The sequence below is a fragment of the Poecilia formosa genome, unplaced genomic scaffold (genome assembly GCF_000485575.1).
Source record: "Poecilia formosa unplaced genomic scaffold, Poecilia_formosa-5.1.2 Scaffold37, whole genome shotgun sequence".
NCBI lineage: Eukaryota > Metazoa > Chordata > Actinopteri > Cyprinodontiformes > Poeciliidae > Poecilia > Poecilia formosa.
This window is the reverse complement of record NW_006799976.1, coordinates 1158376-1181272: the sequence shown is the minus strand read 5'-3', so window position 1 is coordinate 1181272 and position 22897 is coordinate 1158376. Positions and strand designations below refer to the sequence as shown.

At 42.2% G+C, this 22897-nt stretch overlaps 2 protein-coding genes and 1 long non-coding RNA gene across 3 annotated transcripts in view; 1 reads left to right on the top strand and 2 right to left on the bottom strand.

The window, feature by feature from the left end:
- The window catches only part of plpp3 (phospholipid phosphatase 3), a 36681-nt gene extending 31598 nt beyond the window's left edge, over positions 1-5083 (bottom strand). The window contains exon 1 of the mRNA XM_007550600.2: positions 4485-5083. Coding sequence (XP_007550662.1) covers positions 4485-4623 — 139 coding nt within the window. The 5' untranslated portion in view covers positions 4624-5083. The remainder of the gene's footprint in view (positions 1-4484) is intronic.
- Positions 5084-6796: 1713 nt separating this feature from the next.
- prkaa2 (protein kinase, AMP-activated, alpha 2 catalytic subunit) lies at positions 6797-19486 on the top strand. Its single transcript, XM_007550598.2, has 10 exons — positions 6797-6896; positions 8554-8695; positions 9655-9748; positions 10770-10914; positions 12266-12353; positions 13261-13485; positions 14217-14379; positions 14615-14953; positions 15049-15175; positions 15737-19486. The coding sequence occupies exons 1-10, from the start codon at positions 6797-6799 to the stop codon at positions 15985-15987; spliced, it is 1674 nt and encodes a 557-aa protein (XP_007550660.1). The 3' UTR covers positions 15988-19486.
- On the bottom strand, positions 18613-22897 carry LOC103137067 (uncharacterized). The gene is made up of 4 exons (XR_476090.2): positions 22851-22897; positions 22716-22749; positions 20841-20955; positions 18613-20758 (listed from the first exon to the last, which is right to left on the bottom strand). It is a non-coding gene; the product is annotated as an uncharacterized LOC103137067 (long non-coding RNA).

The window sequence follows — 22897 nt, the reverse complement described above, 5'->3', positions numbered from 1 at the left end:
GAGCTCCAAGACACACACACACATACACACACACACACACACACACACCCCCACACACACACACACACATCCTGTGTCCCCTGGTTCACTCACTCCCCCAGATATCTCAGCAAAAGTCTCTGGGCAAAAGAGGAATTTGAGAAATTCTGCAAAACATTTGCTCTGACTTAAAGCATCCAAGGCCTGCATGGGAGGGGAGGGGGTTTTACAGGTTAAATCTCCAGCTTTAATGACGGGATTCGGTGACTAACTGCTGTAAAAGGTGGAGATTTAGGGTTAGTGCTTCAGGGCCCAGTGTTGAAGTGGATTCCCCCCTTTAATGCTTTATAGATCACAGAACTTTGGATAATGGATTCAAAATGCTTGTGGCATTTTTAAGACACAGAAAGAGCCTCAAATCCGAGCCGCAAGACCGAGCGGCAATCCAAAATGGTCGGAGACGACCTGGAACGCAGAACCACGTCTGCACACATGCAAACGCGCAGCCACACAATACTTGTGTTTTCCTTTGCATTGTGTAAAACTTAATCAGAGTTTAAGTGCAGCCTACACTTAGAGAGCATGGCTTCCTGAGAGCTCGGGTGGCCGCGCGCTTTCGCCGAGCGTTTTCACAATAAACATGTTGCGAAACTGCCCGCCGCCGGAGGCTCCAGCGGACAGCGCGTCGCCAAAACGCCAGAGAGCAAAACTCGGCAGTCTGCGTATTTATAGCGCGAGCGCGTGGTGATCGCTCTGTAAGGGGCTGGAAGCGGAGCCAGGGTGAAATCAGCACGTACAGCTCAGGCTCAGCTGCTGGGGATCATAAGCGGTGACTCTGGTTTTCAGCAGCTGGGTGTTGAGGAGAATTTGGCTTCGTGTTTTCCCGTTGCATACGTAATCTCAGCCTCAATTACAGTGCTGGGACGAAGTATTGTCTCCCTAACAGATTTTCTCTGTTTTTCTTTTGTCGTTGTTGTTGTTGTCAAACTTACATGTTTAATATCCATCCATATATCCATTGTTGATAAAAAAAAAAGCAACAAAACTACCAATTGCGCCATTATGAATCCACTTTTTTTTTTGTAATAAGACGAAGATAAGCTGAGTAAATATAAAATGCAATTTTCAAATTATTTATCAAGGGAAAAAGCCACCTAAACCAGTAAATCCCCACTGTACTGGATAGATGGTTGTGTCGTCATGCATTTATTATAAAAGGCAAAGAGTTTTTCTACACAACTGTGAGAAAAGTTTCACCGAATTGTTTTAATTCAGTCACACTGGGAGGTTTTCCCTCAACACCTCCCATCTGTTTAAGGTCAGTCCATGTTAATTCGATCAAGTTCAAGATTTTGGCTTTGACTTGGTCAGTCCACGTTTTTGGCTGAGATTGCTTTAGTTACACCCATTTGTCTAGGGTAGACCCAGACCATCACACCACCACCACCACCACCACCACTACGTTATATTGTCAATATAATGTTCTTTTTCTGAAAACGCCATGCCGGTTTATGATAAGATGCAACGAAATCCAAAACTTTAAAAAGTTTCAGTGACCTCCGGGATCAGTCGCTTGAGGTGTGTCGGAGCAGTTTTGGTACGACGGTCACTTCAGGGATGGTTCCTCACCGGTCGATGTTTTCCACGTTTGTGGATAAGGACTCTCGCTGTGGTTCTCTGGAGCCCAAAAGCCCTTAAAAGTGACTCTGAAACCTTCTCCTAGTCTAGTAAATGTCAGTGGATTTGCTTCCCATCTGTCGTACATGCTTTTAGATTGGGGCGCCTTGGCCTCCTTAATGTTGTCAGGCAGGTTCTGTTTAAATGACTACTTTATACAGGCCTGGCAGTGATTAAGTCTGGGATGTGGCAACCAAAGCTGAACTCAGCTGAAAAAAAAAAAAAAGTTAATTTCCACTAATTAACGATTTAACAAGGGCAGCAAGCCAGTTTGATGTGGATAGCCTTTGCCCATTAGAATTGAAAGTCATTATTGCATGTACTCAAGTTATCTTAGTTTGATATTAAAAGTCGTTTGATGGTCTGAATTTTCTTTATTCACAGCACCACAAGTGAAGTCGTCTTGATCAATATTTCCCTTGTGTATTACAGACGACCAGACTTGTTATGTATGCGAAACAGACTCATTAGCGGAGCCTGAGGTTATGTGACGGTCAGGTTGGCTGAAAGATGACACTACCCACACTTAGCATGTGTGGACCGCAGCTGGTTTGGTGTTGACTAATTAAAGCTAATGGTACATTAATGCACACGAGAAGAATGCAACCTTTTTCTGATATGCAGTGGACAAAAGCTGCTCAACAACACCAGGCCTGCATCTGAGCCCCCTGCACACCCGCATTCCTCACTCCTCATTCAGAGCGCCTGATAACCCCCACCCTCCCTTCTGTTCTCTTTTGCCCCCTCCCCTCCGGCCCCTACACCCACCCACCTACCCCCTAAACCGCTAAAGTGGGCCAACCAATAATCACCCGAGAGCCAGACTTGTGTTTAGCATGACAAAGGCGAATTTGTGCGCCCATTTGCAATTGTGTGTTTACATGAGCGTGTGTTTACAGGCGTACAGTTGTGTGCGTGCGTGGATGTGCGTGTGTGTTTGACTTTAGACGAACCAGTAAAGGAAGTTGGTTTTGTGCAGGAAATTCGCTCCACATGCGCTCGAAGCTCTTCCACATTTATACGAGCGCAGATGAAACGCCGTATCTCTGTCTGAGGGTTCTTTAACAGGCAAGCCGATGTAAATGGAAAACTCTGCATCTGTTTGGCAGATCCGCTGTTACTCTGGAGTGTTTTAGAGGGGAACATGGAGTTAATGTGCACCATTTGTAGCAGCCCGGGCAGTAAAAAAATAAAACAAAAAGTTGCTTCTGTGCAGCAAAGTCAAATTCTCTGATCTGGTGGCGCTGTCGCCTGCTTCCTCTGAAACCCACTCAGTCATACGGCAGGTCAGAGAGGCATTCCTCGGCCCCAGCACCTGCTCAAGAAATTATTCCCCTGGACAGAGAGGGAGAAGGAAAGTGATTCGCAGGGGGGGCAGCTGGGCAGAGATTCGCAAGGTTTCTGGGAGAGAATGTGGAGAAGTTAAGCTCAACTCCTATAATCCCCTCCAAAAGAAAAAAGAAAAAGGGGAGAAAAGAAATGAGGGGGAGACGAAGGGGACTGAAGACTAAAAGGACCGGGCAACAGTGACAGCAGCCAAAGACAAAGCAGCTATCAAAGAAACACACACACACACACACATCAAGCGAGTCCAGAATCTGGACAGGACACCCACTGAATACCAAGTTGGGACTGACTGCACAAACTGGACGTCACAAACAAGCTCACACCACCGGCCTCGCCTCTCGTTCTGGGACAGTTTGTCAGCTGTAAATCGATACCGATGGTGGTCAGGCTTTTTCCATCGACATCCCTCATCTCTGAGTTAGGACGTCCCTAGCCTGGGGGGGCACCTCTGTGGGTTAAAGTTCACACGAACAGGGTAACTGGGGCAAGCCGTGGAAGATGGACTGGGAGGGGTGGAAACAGGGGTAATGGGGGTGGACTGGCTATTTTTGAGGGCAGTAAATGAGGGCAAGTGAGAAGAGACTGCAAAACATTTGTATTAGAGTTTCACCGATCCGGCTTTTCTTGACCGGTACTGATTCCTGTTTGTTTTTTTTGTTTTTTTTTTGCTTTACTGGATTTGACCGAATGTTTTTAAGTCTAAGGGCTGCGACACCTAACAGAGAAACAAATGGGCCGAGTTTCAAAGTGATCAAATGACAAGTGAATAACAAGATTATCCTCAATTTTGCATCAAAGCAGGCCATCTTCACTGAACTCAAAACCAAGTTTTCTTAGTTTAGAAGCAGATTTGACCAATCGGAACCGATCAGGGGGCAAATGGCTGGTGCATCTCTGATCTTTGCCCCCCGCCCCCGGGGCATGCTGGCAGGCACCTGATGGAGTCACAGAGTACAGCCCGAATGCTTTGAAATGATCACTATATTAGGCGATGACAGGGCATTTCATCTGCAGCTGTCTCCGCTGAGAAAGCCCCCCAAAAAACTCTCCCCCTGCCAGTAACACAAAGTGACAGTTTTTTTGTTTTTCCCCCCCCCTTTCAGACTGGATGAGCTCAATGTTTTCTAATTGCGTTACTGCACTTTTCTGGAGATATATATATATAAAATAATATGTGTTGATCCTTTAGAGAGAGAAAGGTGTCAGTGGACTGTTTAGTGATTGGCTTCCCTCGCTTGCCATGCCATGTTGGAGCTGGATGATAAGGGGATGCTGACGATTAATAACTTGTCTATCGCTTGCAGATGGCTGGCAAAAAAACAAAAAAACAAAAACAACAACTTTGGAAACGATAACGCCTTCAGAAAGCGCGGGGTCGTGCTTTGCTTGTCCACTTTTGGAGGTGTTTCATCTTATTTTGCATGAGAGCCGCTGTCAATGCAAACTCTTAACAGAGATAGGGAAAGTTCATGTAAACTTACCAAGCAGGAGGCAGAAGATGTCGAGCGCTATGAGCAGCTTCTTCTTGGTGTTGTCCACGCCGTTGTTGTTGTTTAACGTAGAGCTTCCGCCGTTCCTTGTCTCTTGGGCCATCGCTTTCTCATACACGTACTGTTGCATTGAAGAACTCGCAGTTTTCGGCTCGGAATCCCGCAGCGCGCTGCAGGTCTTGGAGGAGGAAGAGGAGGAGGAGGAGGGAAAAAAGTGTCAGGATCTGGAAGAGTCCTTTTAAATTCTAAACTTTCCCACTCGGAGATACCGCGGAGTATCTCGTGAATGACGGCTTGTCGTGGATTATAGAAGTAAGAGAATAAGAAAAAAACAAACAAAAAAACGTAAAAGACGAAAATGGGGGTGGAAGTAGGTGAGCGTAAATAAAAGTTGAACGGATCCGCGCAAGAAAAAGTTGCCTGCGGCCGAAATGAATGGAAAGCCCGCTCCCCGTCTATCGGTCTCAGCTCAAACTCTTGGAGTGAGAGAAAATTGCGCTGCCCATCGAAAGCCGCTCTGGTTATATCAATCCTTCCTCTCCTCCTCCTCCTCCTCCTCCTCCTGCTCTCTTCAAGTTCCCCCGGCAGCTTCAAGGCTCGGCCCTCCTCCTCTTCCCTCCACTAGCGGTGGGCCGTCATCCCCTGCATGGATATCTTTCTGACTAAGCTCTGATCGGACAGGGGAAGCAGCGGCCCCCGTGGCCCCTGTCCAGGCGCACCGCGCTCAGGATCTGCCAGGCCCAGAGTGTGGATAAATAGCGACTCTACAGGTGATGGAGTTGCTAAAAAAAAATAAAAATAAAATAAAATAAGTTATTTCTATAAGCTTCATCTTTCACATTACATAAGAAAATGCGACATAAGAAAATGCGGGATTTAAGTTGAAATAGCACATATATACAAGATACGGGCTATGCATCTATATAATACATCTATATAAGCCTAATAGATGTTATAAGTATAACCTTCCTGTCCCAATCCTGGTTTAAGCTCCTCCAGCAGCTTAAACTGGAGGAGATTGATACATTGATCAATGTATCAAGGTTAATACATTGATCAAACACTGACATCTAGTGGTAAAATGTAAGTAGTTCACATTCTCTGGTGACATTTTTTTTGCAGTTATTTAAAAAAAAAATAGAATCAGTTTTACTGGCCAACTTTGTGAACCCAAATAATAAATATGATCACTGTACGACGTTGCATTCAGTGTACAACCATTTAATTATATACATTTTGTAATAAATATGTAAATGTGAATGCACAGTACGGTTAGCTTATAAAATGTCACCTCCAATTTATGAAACCCCACACTTAATCGGCAAAACAACAGACTCCTCAATACAAATAACGTAGGAAAATCTAAAATTAAAATAGGCTACTATTAATAAAAACATTACATACATAATCATGCATGCACACAGTTCATTGATTAAATGTAAATCTTTAGCGTCTGTCATTTAGTCTGGCCTTTATGGCCGCACAGTATTTATTATTTTTTATGTAGATTGCATGCTGGAAAAAGTAAAAAAAAAAAAATGCAAATGACATTTACCATTACATAAGAACCACTTAGACCGAATGGAGTCTGGACCTTTAATCACTGGACCGGCAGGAGAGCCATCAAGTTAAAAGCCTCTTAACAAATTTACATTTTTACAAAACAAAAAAGAAAAAGAAAAACTACATTACTGGTCCAGCTGCCAAAAACAGATGACAAAGCAATCTTTCAGAAAGAGTTTTACACTCATAAATTCAGACAGTATAAAGTCTAAGAGAGACAACGAAAAACATATTTTCTTATAACTTTAACAAGTTGACGAGTCATTTAGTCCAGACTTTGTCACCACGTGTACTCTGACTAAATTGGTTCCTCCTCTTTTGATTTTTGCAGTTTTTTTTTTTTTTGTGGATTCCCATCAACTATAAACATCTTCCATGTCCCTGTTGAACAAAAACATCCCCATAGCATAGCATAATGCTGCCACCACCATGTTCCAATAAGGATGTGTTCGTTTTGATTATAAAGTTTTCACGGAACAGCTGTATTGAAATTTGAATCAAATGAGACGACTTCTGGAGGGAATGGATGGCACTATTTTTTGCTTGGGGATGGATGCTTGTTTGTAGCGTTTCCATTCATCTAAGCAGCAGCGGTTCCAAGTCGTCGGTGATTCCTCGCGGTGAGAAGAGTCAGAATTGTCCCCGCCCCTCCGTGCTGCCCCACAGACAGCAGACAAGCAGCACACCCACCCCACCGCAGCGCACCGCGCGAGCGAGCCCAGCCGTCGGTAACGGAGAAGATGGCAGAGCGGCAACAACAGAAACACGAAGGCAGGGTAAAGATCGGCCATTACATCCTCGGCGACACGCTCGGAGTGGGGACGTTCGGGAAAGTAAAGAGTTAAGTCATGTTTTCGTGTCACGTCAAACATAAATGTGTGCATTTGCGGCTGTCAGTCGGAGTAGTTAATGTTAGTGGCCCTGCCTCCTGTCATAGCGTACCGTGTTGAACTTGACAGTAGGCAGTCAGCGTAACTCTACGCGTTTAGAGGCGGTCTCGGACTGGATTTTTGCGTAGAGGTCGCCTGCGAATTCGACCGCTTCAAAGTCAAATTCTTTCACCGAAGAACCTCTCGGTAGCCACAGTTATCAGCTGTGGCAGGTGTAATAACACGAAGGGGAGCAGAGAGTCAAAACCAAATATTCACACCTTTACATTGTTGTGTTAAAAAAAAAAAAAGGAACCTTTGTGTGGCGGTGGGATTTTTAATCAGGACTATGAAGGACGCATGACCCGTTCAGTTTGGTCCCAAGAATAAAAATGTAGTTAACGGATTTTAAGGTAGCCGTGCACCGGGTGGTAGTTCAGTATGGTTACACCGGGTTAGCTTTTATTGTCAAGGCAAGAAAGCCATTCACGCACGCTTAGTTGTGCTTCAAAAGCACACTGCTGGGGATTTATCTTCTCTTAGCTAGTTTTGGTGCTCTCACAATGACCTTGTGAGCTCGTTCACCCTGCCTGTTTGCTGAGAGTGTAGCTTAAGTTATGTTTTAAGCTAACTCACCTTCAGTTGCTATTTATACCATTTATAACAGCAGGTAAATCATAAAAAAAACTTCATTGCATTTAATGTTTTATGAATGTATTATTTGTTTCATCTTTATAGGTAAGCGTCGGCAGCTAAAATTGAATAAATAAAACATAAAAATAAAAGGTTGACAGTTGCAATAATATCAATTCACAGTTTCTGACAGAAAAGTCTGACACCCCTCAACAAAGACAGGAAAAATATGAGCCAAAATGCATGGAAATCACTGAAGCCTTCCTGTAGTTATTGCATTAATTCAAATTTTAATTTAGTTTTAGTCTTCTGAATAAAACATAGTATGATTTTATTCACAATTTAATTGTCTTGTAATTTTAGTTTTAGTCTGCTAAATTTATGTTATCTTTACTCAACTGAAATATGAAGTCATAGAAGAATGGATTTCTAGAGCTTTCTACATCTTGGGAAAAACAAAAACATTTGCCTAAACTTAGGTGAATTACTTACCCTTTTAATTGAAACAACTTTAAGTCCCACTGGCTATTTTTTTAAAATAAAACCAGTCTGCTTTTCCACGCAGGTAAAATTAGATGTGATTGGATTTAATCTATCGCTGCTGTCTCCCTCATCTTCTTTTTTTTCCTGCAGTCAGCATTCAGGTCTTTATTATTTTAAATTATTCAAAGAAGGTTGAACTAGTTTTTTGTATACCGATATCTAATCTTGTATGAATATTCATTATGCAAAAAAAGGAGAAAAAAGTACATTCTGTTTTAAAGAAATAGAATGCAGGTTTCAACCCATTTTATATATTTTTGTTTGTGCCACTCCTGAATTGATGCCGCCCTGAGCGGTGAGCCTATTCCCCACATGAACAGTGCCATTGAGAACCAAAATGTTTACACAGTTGCAGTTTCACAAATTATGTCGTGTTGTTTTGCCCAAACTCTGCGCTTAATTCTCCACATATTTATGAAACCGACGCCCTGTTTGTGTTTTTGCTGTTGCAGTCGGACAACATCAATTAACGGGCCACAAAGTCGCCGTGAAGATCCTCAACAGACAGAAGATCCGCAGTCTCGATGTTGTGGGGAAAATCAAGCGGGAGATCCAGAACCTCAAACTGTTCAGACACCCCCACATCATCAAGCTGTAAGTGGAGAGTGGCAACAACACACTCCTCAGGCTGACAAGCAGCTGGCTTCAAACTTGTCAGCGCTCTATAAACCGGCTGCGTTTAATGCGGGTGTTGTGTTATGTTGTGTTGCCTGTTTGTGGTGGCAGGGCTTCCTTGTTCCTGCATGTTTACTATCGCGGTTCTGTATGGCCTACAGGGTTCCCACGAGTCAGAACACACAAAGACAATAACATCACCTCTTTCGTACACACACACAAGCCCCCATGCGTGGGCCTACATGAAGTAATCTGCTCCCCTTTTTCTCTTTAAAGCTCTGCTTAAGATGATAGAGGTTTCTTGAAATTCTCACTTAGAAACCATTCAGGTTTTTTTTTTTTTTTTAATCACCCAACAATTTCCTTGTTACTTTAAGGTGAGGGTCGGGTTTAGTCCACACTTTCACGCTCTTTGGTGGTGACAGATATGTGAGTGCTCAGGTCTTTTCCGAGCAAAGCTGTGTGACTTAAACAGAGGCGTGTATTTCCAGCATCTTCTACGCAACAACAAGCAGACCAAAGCGAGGTGGACGACCCAACACGTTCCAGATGTTGGGATCACAGTGATTTTATCAACTTGACTTCAGTGGTTTTTGTAAAGCTTTGCATGTTTACATAGAGGGGGAATGATTGAGATTTAGTTTGGATTTATTCCCCCCCCCCCACAGTACTGGGCCTGTAGCGCTCCACTAACAGGAGAGAAGTAGATTGTGATGAAGTGCAGAATCTCCCGAAAGCAGCAATTTGTGAGGTTGAGCTTGCGGTGTAATAAACCCGACCTTTATGAAAAGATTACCTGCACCAGTCGAGGCTTTGCTGATATTTTGTGTTCCCAGTCAAGTGGGGCACAAATTCTCCACTTATAAACAGAGTTTAGAGGCAAAGATGTGATTCAGATTGGAGTGAGCTCATTTTAACACATTGTGTTCTTGTTCCAGCTACCAGGTAATAAGTACACCAACAGATTTCTTCATGGTCATGGAGTATGTGTCTGGAGGCGAGCTGTTTGACTACATCTGCAAAAACGGAAGGGTAAAACATTATTTTCTGTCAATTCTAACGTATAGATTAATATTCATAATCACTAGGTTAAATTATGAAGGAGATTTCTGTAGTGGGTTAAATTGTTTACAACAGTTCTGTTAACTTTATCTAAAAATACTTAAGAAGAATAAGTGAATGACTTTCATGAACTGGACTCCAGTTTTTGTACTAAGTCTGCATCTTCAAACTCAGCTCATATAGATGCAACATAATTCCTGTTGTATATTTAGAAATTTCAGGAAAATATGTTTTATTTAAATATATTCCATTAGCATTTAATTTAGCTCCCTGTTGCTCTGTTACCTGAATTTTTTTGAGTTTTTGAAAATATTGACTATGTGCAGAGAGGAGGTGATTAACTATCAGTTTATGTTCTACAATGGCTTTTAAAACCTCTTCTGTGACTCATATCAAAAAACATTTTAAATACAATAGTTATATTCTTTGCAGAGTACTTAGGTCCAGGATAAACAACTACTCTTTAGAAATATATTTATTTTAAAATATGGTTTTTGTATGTACTTGTAAATTGAAGTATGTTTTTACTTTTAGATTCACTCCATAATTCTGTTAGGACTTGTCCTAAAAGTAGATTGAGTATTTGAGCATAACGAGAGTTGATGAGGGAAAAACAGACTGATTTTGATCAGTCTGTTAAAAATCAACAATTTTCTTGTTGATTTCTAACAAAAATGCATTTTTTCACTTTTCTCAGAATAGTAAGGTGATGTCATGTTGATGTTTATCACATCTAATGCGCTGCCCCCCAGTGGCCAGCAAGCAACTAATGCAGCTTTAACTATTTGCATGGCAAGACTTTCAGTCTGTTTACGAATAAATCTTGGAATACAGCCGCAAGATCAGACAAGAATTTGTTACCGAAAGAATGTGGAGATATTTCCTCAGTTCTCACGTCTAACATAGGACCTTAGATGAAAAGAAAAACAGAAAATCAAGCTGAATCGCCTCACGTCGTCTGATGCATTTTAATTCCCGCTGTGTCCCTCAGGTGGAGGACTCGGAAGCTTGCCGTCTTTTCCAGCAGATCATCTCGGCTGTGGACTACTGTCACAGGCACATGGTGGTCCACAGAGACCTCAAACCCGAGAACGTCCTGCTTGACGCCAACAAGAACGCCAAGATTGCCGACTTCGGTAAGATCCCATAGAAATACACCATAAAGCAGGGGCGTCCAAAGGACACCCTGCTTTATGGTGTTTGATGAACATACAAATGTTGTATTCTTAGTTAGGGCAAAGCTATCACAGACAAAGTCAAAAAATTTTTACGATAGAAAAAGTTAGCAAGAACACCAATTATTTCTTTAAATAACCACATTTTTTGCATTTTCTTGTAAGAACCACATCTATCTACCGACTTTTACTCAAAACTTGACTTTGCTGTCCTCAAGTCTTTTTTAAATTCATTTATTAAACTTTGCTAAAGCAAGCATTCACAAAGAAATCTTGATGTTACAGCTCAGAAATGACTACATTTTGTTCTAGTTTTTTAAACTAGAAATCTAGAAAATTTGCTAAAACTTCTTTTTATAAGAAATACCTGCGAAACCCTTAGGTTTTTGCAGGTATGCCTTAGTACCTGCAAACCAATGAAAAAATATCTATAATTTACACTTCTCTTTCCAACAACAAATCTGACTACTTTGTTTGTTTAATTAAAGTGTTGCATAGTTAGTTTATTGTTGAGTATGTAAATTTTTTTGGCCCTTAACGATTTTGACCTATGTGACCAAACGTTTGGACACCCCTCTTCCATAACGGTTTAGAGGAAGAATACACATCAGAGTTACTAAGTAAAACTTTGATTAAGCTTGAGTTGCGTTACTGTAGTTTTGCGCCGAGTCATTCAAATACGAATGAGGACGTCGTCGGAGTCCTGTCGGAGAATTCATTTTTCCGGTTGAAGACAGAATGGCTGATGCAATATGACCAAGAAAGAAGGAAAATATTTTCTGAAACAGGCGAGGGTCCTCGTGCGCAGCCAGACGTCCCTTAGCAACGGCCAGGTCTCATATCAAGTCTGGCAGGACGCCTTGAGGCCCAGTGTCATCTGATAGGGAAGGAGTCGGCGGGGGGTTTGAGGGTTACAGCGGGAGAGAAGTGTTTTGGCTCCGAGCTTAAAGACTCTGGTGAGCAGAGAGAGAGGGAGTGCTCAGGGACAGATAAAGTGAAGGTCAGCAAATCGCACCGTGTCTGATGTTTGGTGTTTGGCACAGGCTGCGTTAGTCAGAGAGAGGCTCATCCAATTAGAGGAGCTTTGTGTTTAGAGCTTAGGCTCTTGGCGGGTGAAGGAGGATAAAGATCTCACAGTGTCCACAGTGTGTGACTCTGCCCTCGCTGCATGGCAATATTCAATTTAGCCTGTCCGTATCGAACGATTAAAGGCAATAATTTGATCACGGGGGGCTCTTTGGGTCTTGCCTGTTACTGTTAGAGTGATAAAAGACGGTTGTTAACGTGTGCTTGCCTTCTGATTGGTTTACAGGACTTTCAAACATGATGTCAGACGGAGAGTTCTTACGAACGAGCTGTGGGTCGCCCAACTACGCGGCTCCAGAGGTCATCTCAGGAAGGTGTGTGCTTAGATTTGTAATTCAGATGGATGCTAATGGGTATTTGGCTTTCAGGAAACACCTTAGTCTCCCCAAAAAATTTTCATTTTTTTGCCTGAAAATTTTTTTCAGGCAAACATTTTGTCTATTTTTGCCTGAAAAATAGACAAAATAAGCAGCAGCAGTGACTTGTATGTAAATCTGCAAACCTCTAGGATTCTTGCCTGCTAAAGGAGAAGCCAATAGGTTTGCTTTTGGTGTTGGCTGCCTTTTGTTCCCTTCTGGATCACAATAAAACAATTATCACTTATCTAGGTCCAAGTTATTCTTATACTGAATTGTCAGAGTTTTTGATGATTGTCAAGCCTGATATTAGACCCTTACCAAAAAAAAAGTCAATTTCCTGCTTTTATTTCTGTCACTAGGTGCCTTGTTGTCCAATATAAAAATTGTTGGGTTGTTTTGAAGTCTCAGAAATGGGGGGTAGGGGGGGCTCTCATTGTTGTGAGAAAAATACAAATTGAAAAGTATTTCAAAGCTGTTAAGATTTGGTTCTTTGAGACCTCTTTGAAACAATGTTATTTTTGTCAAAATGAAAGACAAAAAATTGAGGAGTGGCCCAGTACTTTCCCAGACTATTGTAAACTGACCAGTGAATAATGGACCAGTCCAACCTTACAGAGTGGCTTGTTTCATAGCAAGATATTACGTTTTTATGTCTAATCCTGAGCCATTTTAAGCTTAATTTCACAGTTACCTTCGTATTGTCACATTACAGACTAAGTGTATTTTACTGCGATTTTATCAGTCAAATTCGTTGTGAAGAGGAAGGAAATTGCTATTGTTACTTTTATATTTTCACAGCAAAAAAATCTGGAGAAGTGTGGTGTGCATTTTCTCTCTGGAAACACAACTTTGTGTCTTCCAGGCTGTATGCGGGCCCAGAGGTGGACATCTGGAGCTGCGGCGTGATCCTGTACGCGCTGCTGTGTGGCACTCTGCCCTTTGACGACGAGCACGTCCCCACGCTGTTCAAGAAGATCAGAGGAGGCGTCTTCTACATCCCCGAGCACCTGAACCGGTCTGTGGCGTCCCTGCTCATGCTCATGCTGCAGGTGGACCCACTTAAGAGAGCCACCATCAAAGACATCAGGTAGCGAGTCAGCGCTGTGTTCCGAGTCCAAATGAATCAGCTGTTTAACCGCTTTGAGCCCCGAGGATTTGCTGCAAAGCCGGTTTGGTCCCAGTAGGGAACCAGACGGGCTCGGTGTATGTTTGAACCTCTTTAAACCTGTCGCATATAATGTTGCCCCTTCCCTTCTGGTAGTAAAAGTGAATACCCAAACAAAAAACACTTTTCACACGTTGTAATGACGTGCCTTTAGGTAAACATCTGCAAACACTATAAAAAATACACACCTCTCTAAGAGAGGCAATCAAGCATTCACGTCTGCCTCGGGTACTTTCTACTTTGGGGATGAAAACTCTTAACACCTCGAATCACTTTTTCTGGAGACTTTAATCTTTCCTCTCATCTCGTCTTTTCTTTCTAATCTGAAGAAACCAAAACTTTTCTTAGGCATTGCTTAGGTTTTCTGCTGTAGATTAATCTGGCCTCTGTGTTACACATGCTCTCTTTTTAGCGCTGGTAAAATCGTCTTTGGTAGTTAAATGCGCTATTATTAGTGTGTCCTCTCTTCTGCTCTTCAGCTGTAGATTGGAAAACATTTTAGCTCATGCCTCTCTTCCATCTCTCATAACATCTCCAAATGACTGTTTAGAATCTTGTCACTTGAAAATTCCTACACCAAACATTTTTTATTTTTTTGCAGCTCTTGTACATTAATTATTACTTTTGCATGTGGCCTTTCCTTGTTCCGTCAGGGAACACGAGTGGTTTAAGAAGGACCTGCCGGGCTACCTGTTCCCAGAGGACCCGTCGTACGATGCCACCGTGCTGGACGAAGAGGCTGTCAGGGAAGTGTGCGAGAAGTTTGAATGCACCGAGTCTGAAGTGGTGTCCAGCCTCTACAGCGGAGATCCACAGGTACCCAGAGCCACGTCAGAAAATATGCAGCAACTTCTTCCTCATGGGTCGAAACAGCAAATCATCTGACGATCATTTAGTCCTATCCTCTGCATCCTCTTCCCTCACACCAGAAAATATCTAACGTGTGCAATGTATTATTTAGAAACTCTCACGATTCTATAAATTGAAACTGATTTTCAAAAAAAAAAAAGGTTAAACGTTTCTCTTCCAATTCCACCTCTGTGTTTTGTAGGATCAGTTAGCAGTAGCTTATCACCTCATCATAGATAACCGACGCATCATGACCCAGGCCAGCGAGTTCTACCTGGCCTCCAGTCCTCCGCAGGGCTCCTTCATAGAAGAAGGCATGCCGCTGCCCCCCGGTGTCAAACCCCACCCAGAGAGGATGCCCCCGCTTCTGGCCGACAGCCCCAAATCCCGTTGTCCTCTGGATGCTCTGAACACAACCCGGCCTAAACCGCTCGCTGTGAAGAAAGCCAAATGGCACCTGGGGATCAGGAGTCAGAGCAGACCGTACGACATCATGGCTGAGGTGTACAGAGCCATGAAACAACTCAACTTTGACTGGAAGGTAACAGTGTTTTTTTTTTGTTGTTGTTTTTATTTTGTTTTTTTGTAAGGTCGTAAAATAAACGGGCAGGTCTACGTTTGGTTACCGTTTGGCAGGTGGTGAACCCGTATCATCTGCGTGTCCGCCGGAAGAATCCAGTAACGGGAAATCTGGTGAAAATGAGCCTGCAGCTCTACCAAGTTGACAACAGATCCTACCTCCTCGACTTCAAGAGCATCGATGGTGAGTGGCGAACATATTTCTGCTCAAAATGCTAAATTTACAGACAATTTTTTTAAACTTTTGAATAGATTGCATCTATGGTTGTTACTGAGACTTGATGATATTGCTCTGTGTTGAAGTTCTCTAACTGAGCTTTGGGAATTTATTTTTCATTTTGCCCCTCTTGAAACTCTGCTCTAAATGTGGAAGTTAGATAAAAAGTGGTTCACATTCATATTTATTTGCAGCTGTTTTTTTTTTTTTTGGTTCATCACAAGAGAATATCATGCTTTGACTTGTCTTTATTAAACCAACTATCAGGGTTTTAGTAATATTTTGTCAGAAGAGGCTGTTTATACATAAATGAGCCTTTTTAAAAACAAAAACAAAAAAACATCTGGACTGTATATATTAGATAAAGTAAGAACATGTAGTCAGAAATACCCATTCAAGGTGCTTCCTCTTTTAGCTCAGCCCTGTGCTGCAAAGTTAGCGACACACTTTGAGGCTTGTTTCATAGGAATTCAATGATCCGCTACCTAACGCTGCTGCCTTGTCGATCTGCCGTGACGTTACCCACAGACGACATCATGGAGGCGGTCGGCTTTAAATCTGGGTCGTCCACCCCTCAGCGGTCGGGCTCCACCGCCGGCCTCCACAGACCCCGACTGAGCATCGACTCGGCCAGCCCCGCCATCGACCTGCCCCAGCTCAGCTCCTCCCTGCCGGGCTCGCTGTCCGGCAGCTCCCCCCTGCTCGCCGCGCGTCAGGGCTCTCACACCATGGACTTCTTCGAAATGTGCGCCAGTCTCATCACCACGCTGGCTCGCTGACAACCTGCTAAATCCCAAACTGCCTTGTTAACCCGGAAGTCAGTGGGAGGGGGCGGGGGATGTTTTAGGGCTAATAGCTGCAAAATCTGAGACGCATCAATGAACCTGTGGAAGCCAGAGAATAAAAATAAAAGTAAAAAAAAATAAATAAATAAAGGAGAGGTCAGAATCCCATCAGAGTCGGCAAAGGTCGAGTTTACCGTCACAAATCCCCCTCAGTCCTTTATCAGCTGCGTCAACATGTAACGACCGGACATCCTGCTGAGTTGGCCTCAGACGCTGATCCGAGGTCAGTTCTGCCGCTTGTCTTACCGATCGCTGTTGCAGCTGTGTCTGGAGGAACATTACTTCATAGATTTCAAGTTTTATAATGCTAGTGCAGAAGCTTTTTGTTATCCATGTATATTTATATTTTATTGTAGATTGAAATATATATACCAAAAAGAATATTATTTAGATATCAGATTCATATTTATTTTTAGATTTTCTTTTTTAAAACACTAGTTTTATTCGAAACATCTCCACTGAACGAGTTATTGAATAATTTAACGAAGCACGACAGACAGTTGGACGCTACATTCATTTTTCTGCTTGAAACTGCCCCGCGCCGCACACATACACACACACACACACACACGCTATCTCACCGCGTCACACACCTGTGTCATTTCACCCGACGCTCAGCACGCGCAAACGCTCTGACAAAGCAAGCTGCCTGAACAGAATTTCATTTTAGAAAACCACGGAGGCCCGTGACATCAGGAAGTCGGCGCTGAGCTGAATAACAACAGATGTGGCTCTGGAACGCTTCAGGGTTACAAACATCTTCGCGCTAACTTTTCAAGCAGCGACTAAAACACTTGAATCGAAGTGAGGCGGTCAATCTGGAGATTAGCAACTCTGCATGTGTGTGTGTGTGTCATGTGAGGTGGTGCGTTACTGCCGCAGGAGAGCAGAAGCCACAGAAACCTCCCCACAGATGCCTTAAAGAATGCAACGCAATGCTTATGTGAAAGCTTGATGTCAGAGGGAGAGTTGGTCGTCATGTGTTTTACATTTAAAGCCTGGAAGGTCAGAGATGCTGGAGTCAGAACCATTCAACCTCGATGTTATTGTGTACTGTTGCCATCTGAGCTGCTGTCTGCCCCGTTTGGTTCCTCTGGACTGTTCCGTCTGCAACCTTCACTCCTTTTCACCGGGCTCAGCAGTTCACTGCTCCACACTGCAGGGGGGCTCACAGATGTTACCGAATGGATTCTTTCAGATCTGCGTCCGCGAACACTACAACTTCGTTAATCCCTTTGACGCTCTAGATAAATGTTCCCCGTCACATTAACACATGCCAGTTTTCCGATTAATGCAGAGAGCGAATGTGAAGTGGAAACTCACTTAAACCTCATTGTTTCTGATGGGAATGGTAGATTGTTCTGCTGTTTGCAGTGAAGCTGAGGGATTTCACTCTGAGAAGCTTTAAAAAATACCTTTTTGATATCCATCAACGTCACCTAGATCTTGTAAATTTGTGATTGGCTGCAGGTCAGAGAGGCAGAAATGAAGAACAGCTTATCAGATAAAGCTGCAGTGCCAGTCAGAGGTTTACATTCAGCTATCATCAGCGTGAATTTCTTTTGACTTTTAACGCTTTTAGTGACACTTTTGTTTGTTTGGACTGATATGGATGCAACACATTTGTTGTGTTATATCTAATCCAAACCGGGTCAAAGTTACCATTTTTTAAAAATTCAAAATTCTTGTTTTAAAACGCATTGAGTTTCCAGACGGCTGCTGTAAAGTAAATCTATCCTGGAAAAAGAACTGCTGATGAGTGAACATCATTAAAATGATAATACTTATCATGGGAATGTAAACTTCTTACTGGCACTATGAGTGAAGGTTACATTGTGTTACTGTATTCGTTTAGTAACTTTATTGTTTTAACACTTTATCTTTCTTGTGTGCGTTTGTGTCAGGTCATGTGTAAAGCCATGACTGAATGTGGCCTGTTCAGGTTCTCGTTGTGTAAAAACCCATTTTGAACCTTCAGAGGATGTAGATTTCTGCAGGTTTGGGTACATCTTATTCATTTAAAAGTAACTTATTACACGACTAATCAGTTCTTCTATAAAGCATTGGTCACTTTCTAGGATTGTCGTTTTTTGGTTAAACTATGACACGCATTTATCGCTGAATGCGTTTGTGTCGACCAAGTTGTTTGTTCTTTCTTAGAACTTTTTTTGACTTTAGCCAGTGGTTTGGATTCTCAGAGCCGTCGGAGCGGCGGAGCTGTACTTAGTTTGAAAGGTGCTTCTTTAAATTGAGCTTTAAACCACTTTTTTAATCACCTGAGGCTGTTTTACATTGCGATGATCTCCGACTTCAAAATATTGTACATCCCAGGAGAAACAAACCTTAAAAAGGAAATATTGGCACACGGCGGTGGATCTTTACAGTGTAATGTAACTAAGCAGAATTATTTGATCAGGCTACCGTAAGCCTATTTTAACCATTTACCTGGAAATCATCAAAACCAGTAAAAGTTTCCCCTATCTGAATCTCCATCGTCATTAGCTACATATACAAAAGCTGGATAAAAATCATCCAGGCTGCAACTCATTGACTTTTTTTCCCCATTTTTTGTGGGGAAAAACACACACCACACCGTTAGCCTGCCACCCTGGGTGGAGAGCCACATCCCCTGTCGCTAAATCTACCACTGCTGGAACAACTGACATGTTACCACCCAACACTCGTCTACGTGACGTTGAAGGGTTTGAGTCTGGACCTCAGGACTGGCTCTAAAGTCCGTCCGCTTTGAGTTTTAAAGGGAATGAAGACTTTCTGAAGCAATTTTCTTTGAAAACAGTGCAAGCTGTACTTTTTAATCCTCTGCTGAAACCCTTTATTACTTGCATACCTGCAACATACATGCGGCTGTATAACCCAGACTCTCCTCACAACACAGATTCTGTCTATAAATATGCATTGGCCCGCCGTACTGCTGCCCGAAGAAAACATGGTGCACGAAATCTATGAGGGTTCTACAGAAGAGATGGGTCGGGTGTACACAAACTGTTCTCGTATAACCAGTATTTACCAACAGGTGTAGCTCTCTACCTTAACAGCTGCAGTGGCGTGTTACTCATGAATCCTCAGCAACGAGCCAGCAGGCCTCATGAAATACAGATTTTTACCAAAGGGAGAGTTTTCCACTGCAAAGCTGTCCTCTCTGTTTAGCTGTAGTTAAACGGTGACCTTAAACAACCCCGTCTATGTTGTTAGTGTGTGTGTGTGTGTGTGTGTGCACATTACTTACTGTTATCTTGTACAAAGGTGTTTTCCTCTGTCTGTGTGTGTGTGCGTGTGTGTGTGTGTGCTTGTCTTTCTCCATCTTTGTGTCTAAGATTGGGGTTTGGACCTTGTTATGCACTGCATGATATTACTGTTATGACTTGCACTTTAAGGAGTATTTATTAAAATAAAAATAAACATGCAAAAACAGCGACGTCGTTATCGAGTGTCTTTCCACTGCCGAGCTTTTACACACACATTCCAGTTTTTATTTCGGTTTATGAGGACGCATCAGAGGCACGGACACCTGCAGAACCGTTAAATTATAGACAAGAAAGCTGGATGTTGATGTTTTTGTCCAAAAGTTAGACCTGTGGAAACGCCAACGCCGTTCTGAAGTTACACATTTAAACATCACAGTCCTTAGATCTCATATAATGTAAGACAGTAAACCTGGCAGTGAAGTTATCAGCAATTTCTCCTTCACTTTTGTTGGAAAGATGTCATTTTGCAGTGAGTAGTGAATAAGTCCATGGAAATGTGGACGCTAATAGCCCAGATTTAGCAAATGTTTGCAATCTAAAACAGGCAACCTTCCAGCGCTACGTTCATCTTCCTACTACGGGTAAGGGAAATGTTACTGATAACTTCATTGAATCTCTCTTCAAAAAACTATCCTTTTCTGCATCAGAGATCATTTAAATATCACAGCAACAATAGATACATACTCTTAAACAAGCTAAAGTGGCGATCTGAAATTTTAACAAAAAGTAGAAAAAGATCCCTGTAAAGTTAACAAAACAAAAAAAGAAAAACAGTGACGCAAACACTTGGAAATTAAACTGACCAGTTCCGGATAATTCTGTGGAAACTGTTAAATTGTGTTGGTGCAGTTGGAGAAAACAGAAGGTGGTTATTTATGACTTAGCTCATTTCAAATATTCAGTCCCTTGCAGCAAACCCTTAGACTTTAATAGATAAGAATGATCCTACTCTTCTTGACGCTTCATGCAGACGAGGACAAAGATTCAGGCTCTTGTCGGGTTATCTGAGCTGCGATCCCACTTTGGATTGACGGTTAATCTGAAGAAAAGTTGATTGCAGGACTTCCCTTAGTTTGCATAGGAAAGTAGAAAAACTGCAGTTTAATTAATCCTTTACTTCACCACTAGTTGTACTTTTCTGGTATTGTCCAGTCTGTGTCGGTCTGTAAAGTTTTTATTGTTGCTTTTATGTCCTCTCTCGAGAAAAGGAGACTTCATCTAGGTCCATCGTAAAGAATCCTCACACAGACGTCGTCAAGGAACAGCAGAAACATATCCATTTGCCTAGACGTTCCTTCACTCCTCAGTGTATTGATCCATGTTTGCAGTTCTCAGATAAATATTGAAGTCAGGAAGATGCAGATTTTTGGCAAAGGATCACATGGCTGCAGCTTGCCACGGTAGGAAGATCCTGGTCAGCGTGGGAGATTTCTGATTGGCTGGTAGAAACATGAAAGAAACATTGTTTCAACATATCAGGAAGGCAGGTAGATGTTGAGAGTCTGTATGATTTATCCTCACCTCGCTGTACAGTGATGAATCCAGCATAGAGTCTGAGTCTGCGTACATGTCAGGAGGAGGCAAGATGACGGCTGAAGGGTCAAACTCTGTCTCCTGAGTTAAACTGTCCTCTGGCCTGTTTAAAATATACATATATATTTATATAAATTATGACTGAATACATATTGCACCTACCCATGTATATCCATCCCATCACCCAGTAGAAATGCTACAGCACCATGTTCTTCACGCAAATATCGAAATCAAAAATGTATAACATCATTTAATTGTTCCTGGTACAGAAAATCAGCAATTATTCCTACTGCTACTAAAGTTACTGTTATTTATATTTATAAATCTGAGCAAACAAAGATTACACATGGAGTTCCTCAGGGTTTTATTGTTGGACTGATTTTATTCAAATTATACACGGTCCCAATTTGCTGAGATTTGCTGATGACATATAAGTTACTTTAATGTTTCTCTTTTAACACGTGACCACAGCCTCCCACAGTCACTGTGTCCAAAGTATCCATCAGTGGATCTGTTAGAATACACACTTTTCCTCTATTAGGTTTTGGATGAAACCAATCAAGAATGAATTAGGGCAGCTGCAGCTCGTCTAAAATCCCCGAGTCTGGATCGACACCACAAAGTTAATACCAAAACGACAGTTTTACTGCTCAAACTCTCTTTGTCATAGATTGAACTTAAAACCTTTCGCTGTTGGGTAGGCCACTGACTGACCTCGACCCATTTCAGAGTTTCTGATCAGGTATGAACCACATCGGCCCCTCAAGTCATCTGAGACGTTCACTTACTCTCCTAAGAACATGAACTCACAGTAAACAGTAGAAAGCAGTGTTTAGTTTCTCTGATCCTCAGCTGCCTGAAAACCTGAGATGTGCAGAAACTGTTGGCTTCTTTGTACCAGGACTGAAAACATTCCTGTTTATGACCACTCACCATAAAGACTGCTTTATCATTTCGTTAGTCTAAATTTGCATTACAATGTTTGTTTTCATACGATGTGTTTTTTCATTTATATTCCATGTTTTTGATGTATGTCTTAGTTCTACTCCTTTAAGCCTGGAATTACCCTGTGAAGGAATTGGGCTACAAAAATAACCCTGCCTTCCTAGCATCGCCTTTATAATTGTGATGGGTGTTGCTCCATTGAACCTGAGTAATGCTGTTATTTCGCTGCGTATTCTAACAAAAAACAGCTCTAACTTGGGTCTTAATAGGAGGAAATGAGCTGCAGCCTGTGGATTATAAAGTCTTGTCTTACTGTCTATGAAATATGTATATTACTCACTACACACACACACCTGTTTTATGTAGTGTGTGACTATTAAGGGGTTAAAATTTGATGTTCCACCACATCAGGGTGGGGTATGTTGCTTTTACGGTGACATCACCGGGTTGTTTTTCATCTTTAGTCCACTTATTAAAAATCCAATGCCCTATAGACGCGGTCCATGAGTGACCTCGTGTGTTCAAATAATTACTGGCTGAACTGATCAGGGCTCATTTCTGAATTAATCTGAATTAAAAACCGAAATCGTTTGATGGACAGTTTCAAACCCAACCTGAAGCCAAAACCCTTTCTTAAAAAGGCGGACCTTAAGCCGTGTAACCAGGCCATGCCTAGTCGCAGTGTTTTGATCACAATGCGTCTTCATCTGAACAGGACCCAGCTTGTTTTGAGGATTGGACGGATTTTCCAGTCCACCTGATTTTCTCTTAGACGCATAAACTAACACGTTCACATCTTTTCACGCTTAGCAGCTCATTCCAAACCAAAAAAAAGAAGGGAACCTGTCTGTCTACTGGTTGAGCAACATGTCTGGGATTTTTTTGGGTGAGTGTGTGTGTTAGTTTTGGGCTACTTACGCAATAGCAGCTTCTTCCTGCACAGGTGTAGGACCTACAGAGAAACCACGATGAAGATTAGGAAATTATTAAGAAAACCAAGAAAAGTAATAAAGCTAACGATTTAAAAAATAAGATGGATTGAGGTGAACTTACTCCTCCTTTCTGGTTCGGGATCACTTAAAAAACAAACAAACAAACAA

What these genes read in the sequence shown, in the direction of transcription:
- prkaa2 (XM_007550598.2), top strand. Translation starts at nt 6,797, where the DNA reads ATGGCAGAGCGGCAACAACAGAAACACGAAGGCAGGGTAAAGATCGGC. An exon ending in ACATCTGCAAAAACGGAAGG is followed by an intron (nt 9,749 to 10,769) that starts GTAAAACATTAT and finishes TGTGTCCCTCAG; the next exon opens with GTGGAGGACTCGGAAGCTTG. An exon ending in CCAGAGGTCATCTCAGGAAG is followed by an intron (nt 12,354 to 13,260) that starts GTGTGTGCTTAG and finishes TGTGTCTTCCAG; the next exon opens with GCTGTATGCGGGCCCAGAGG.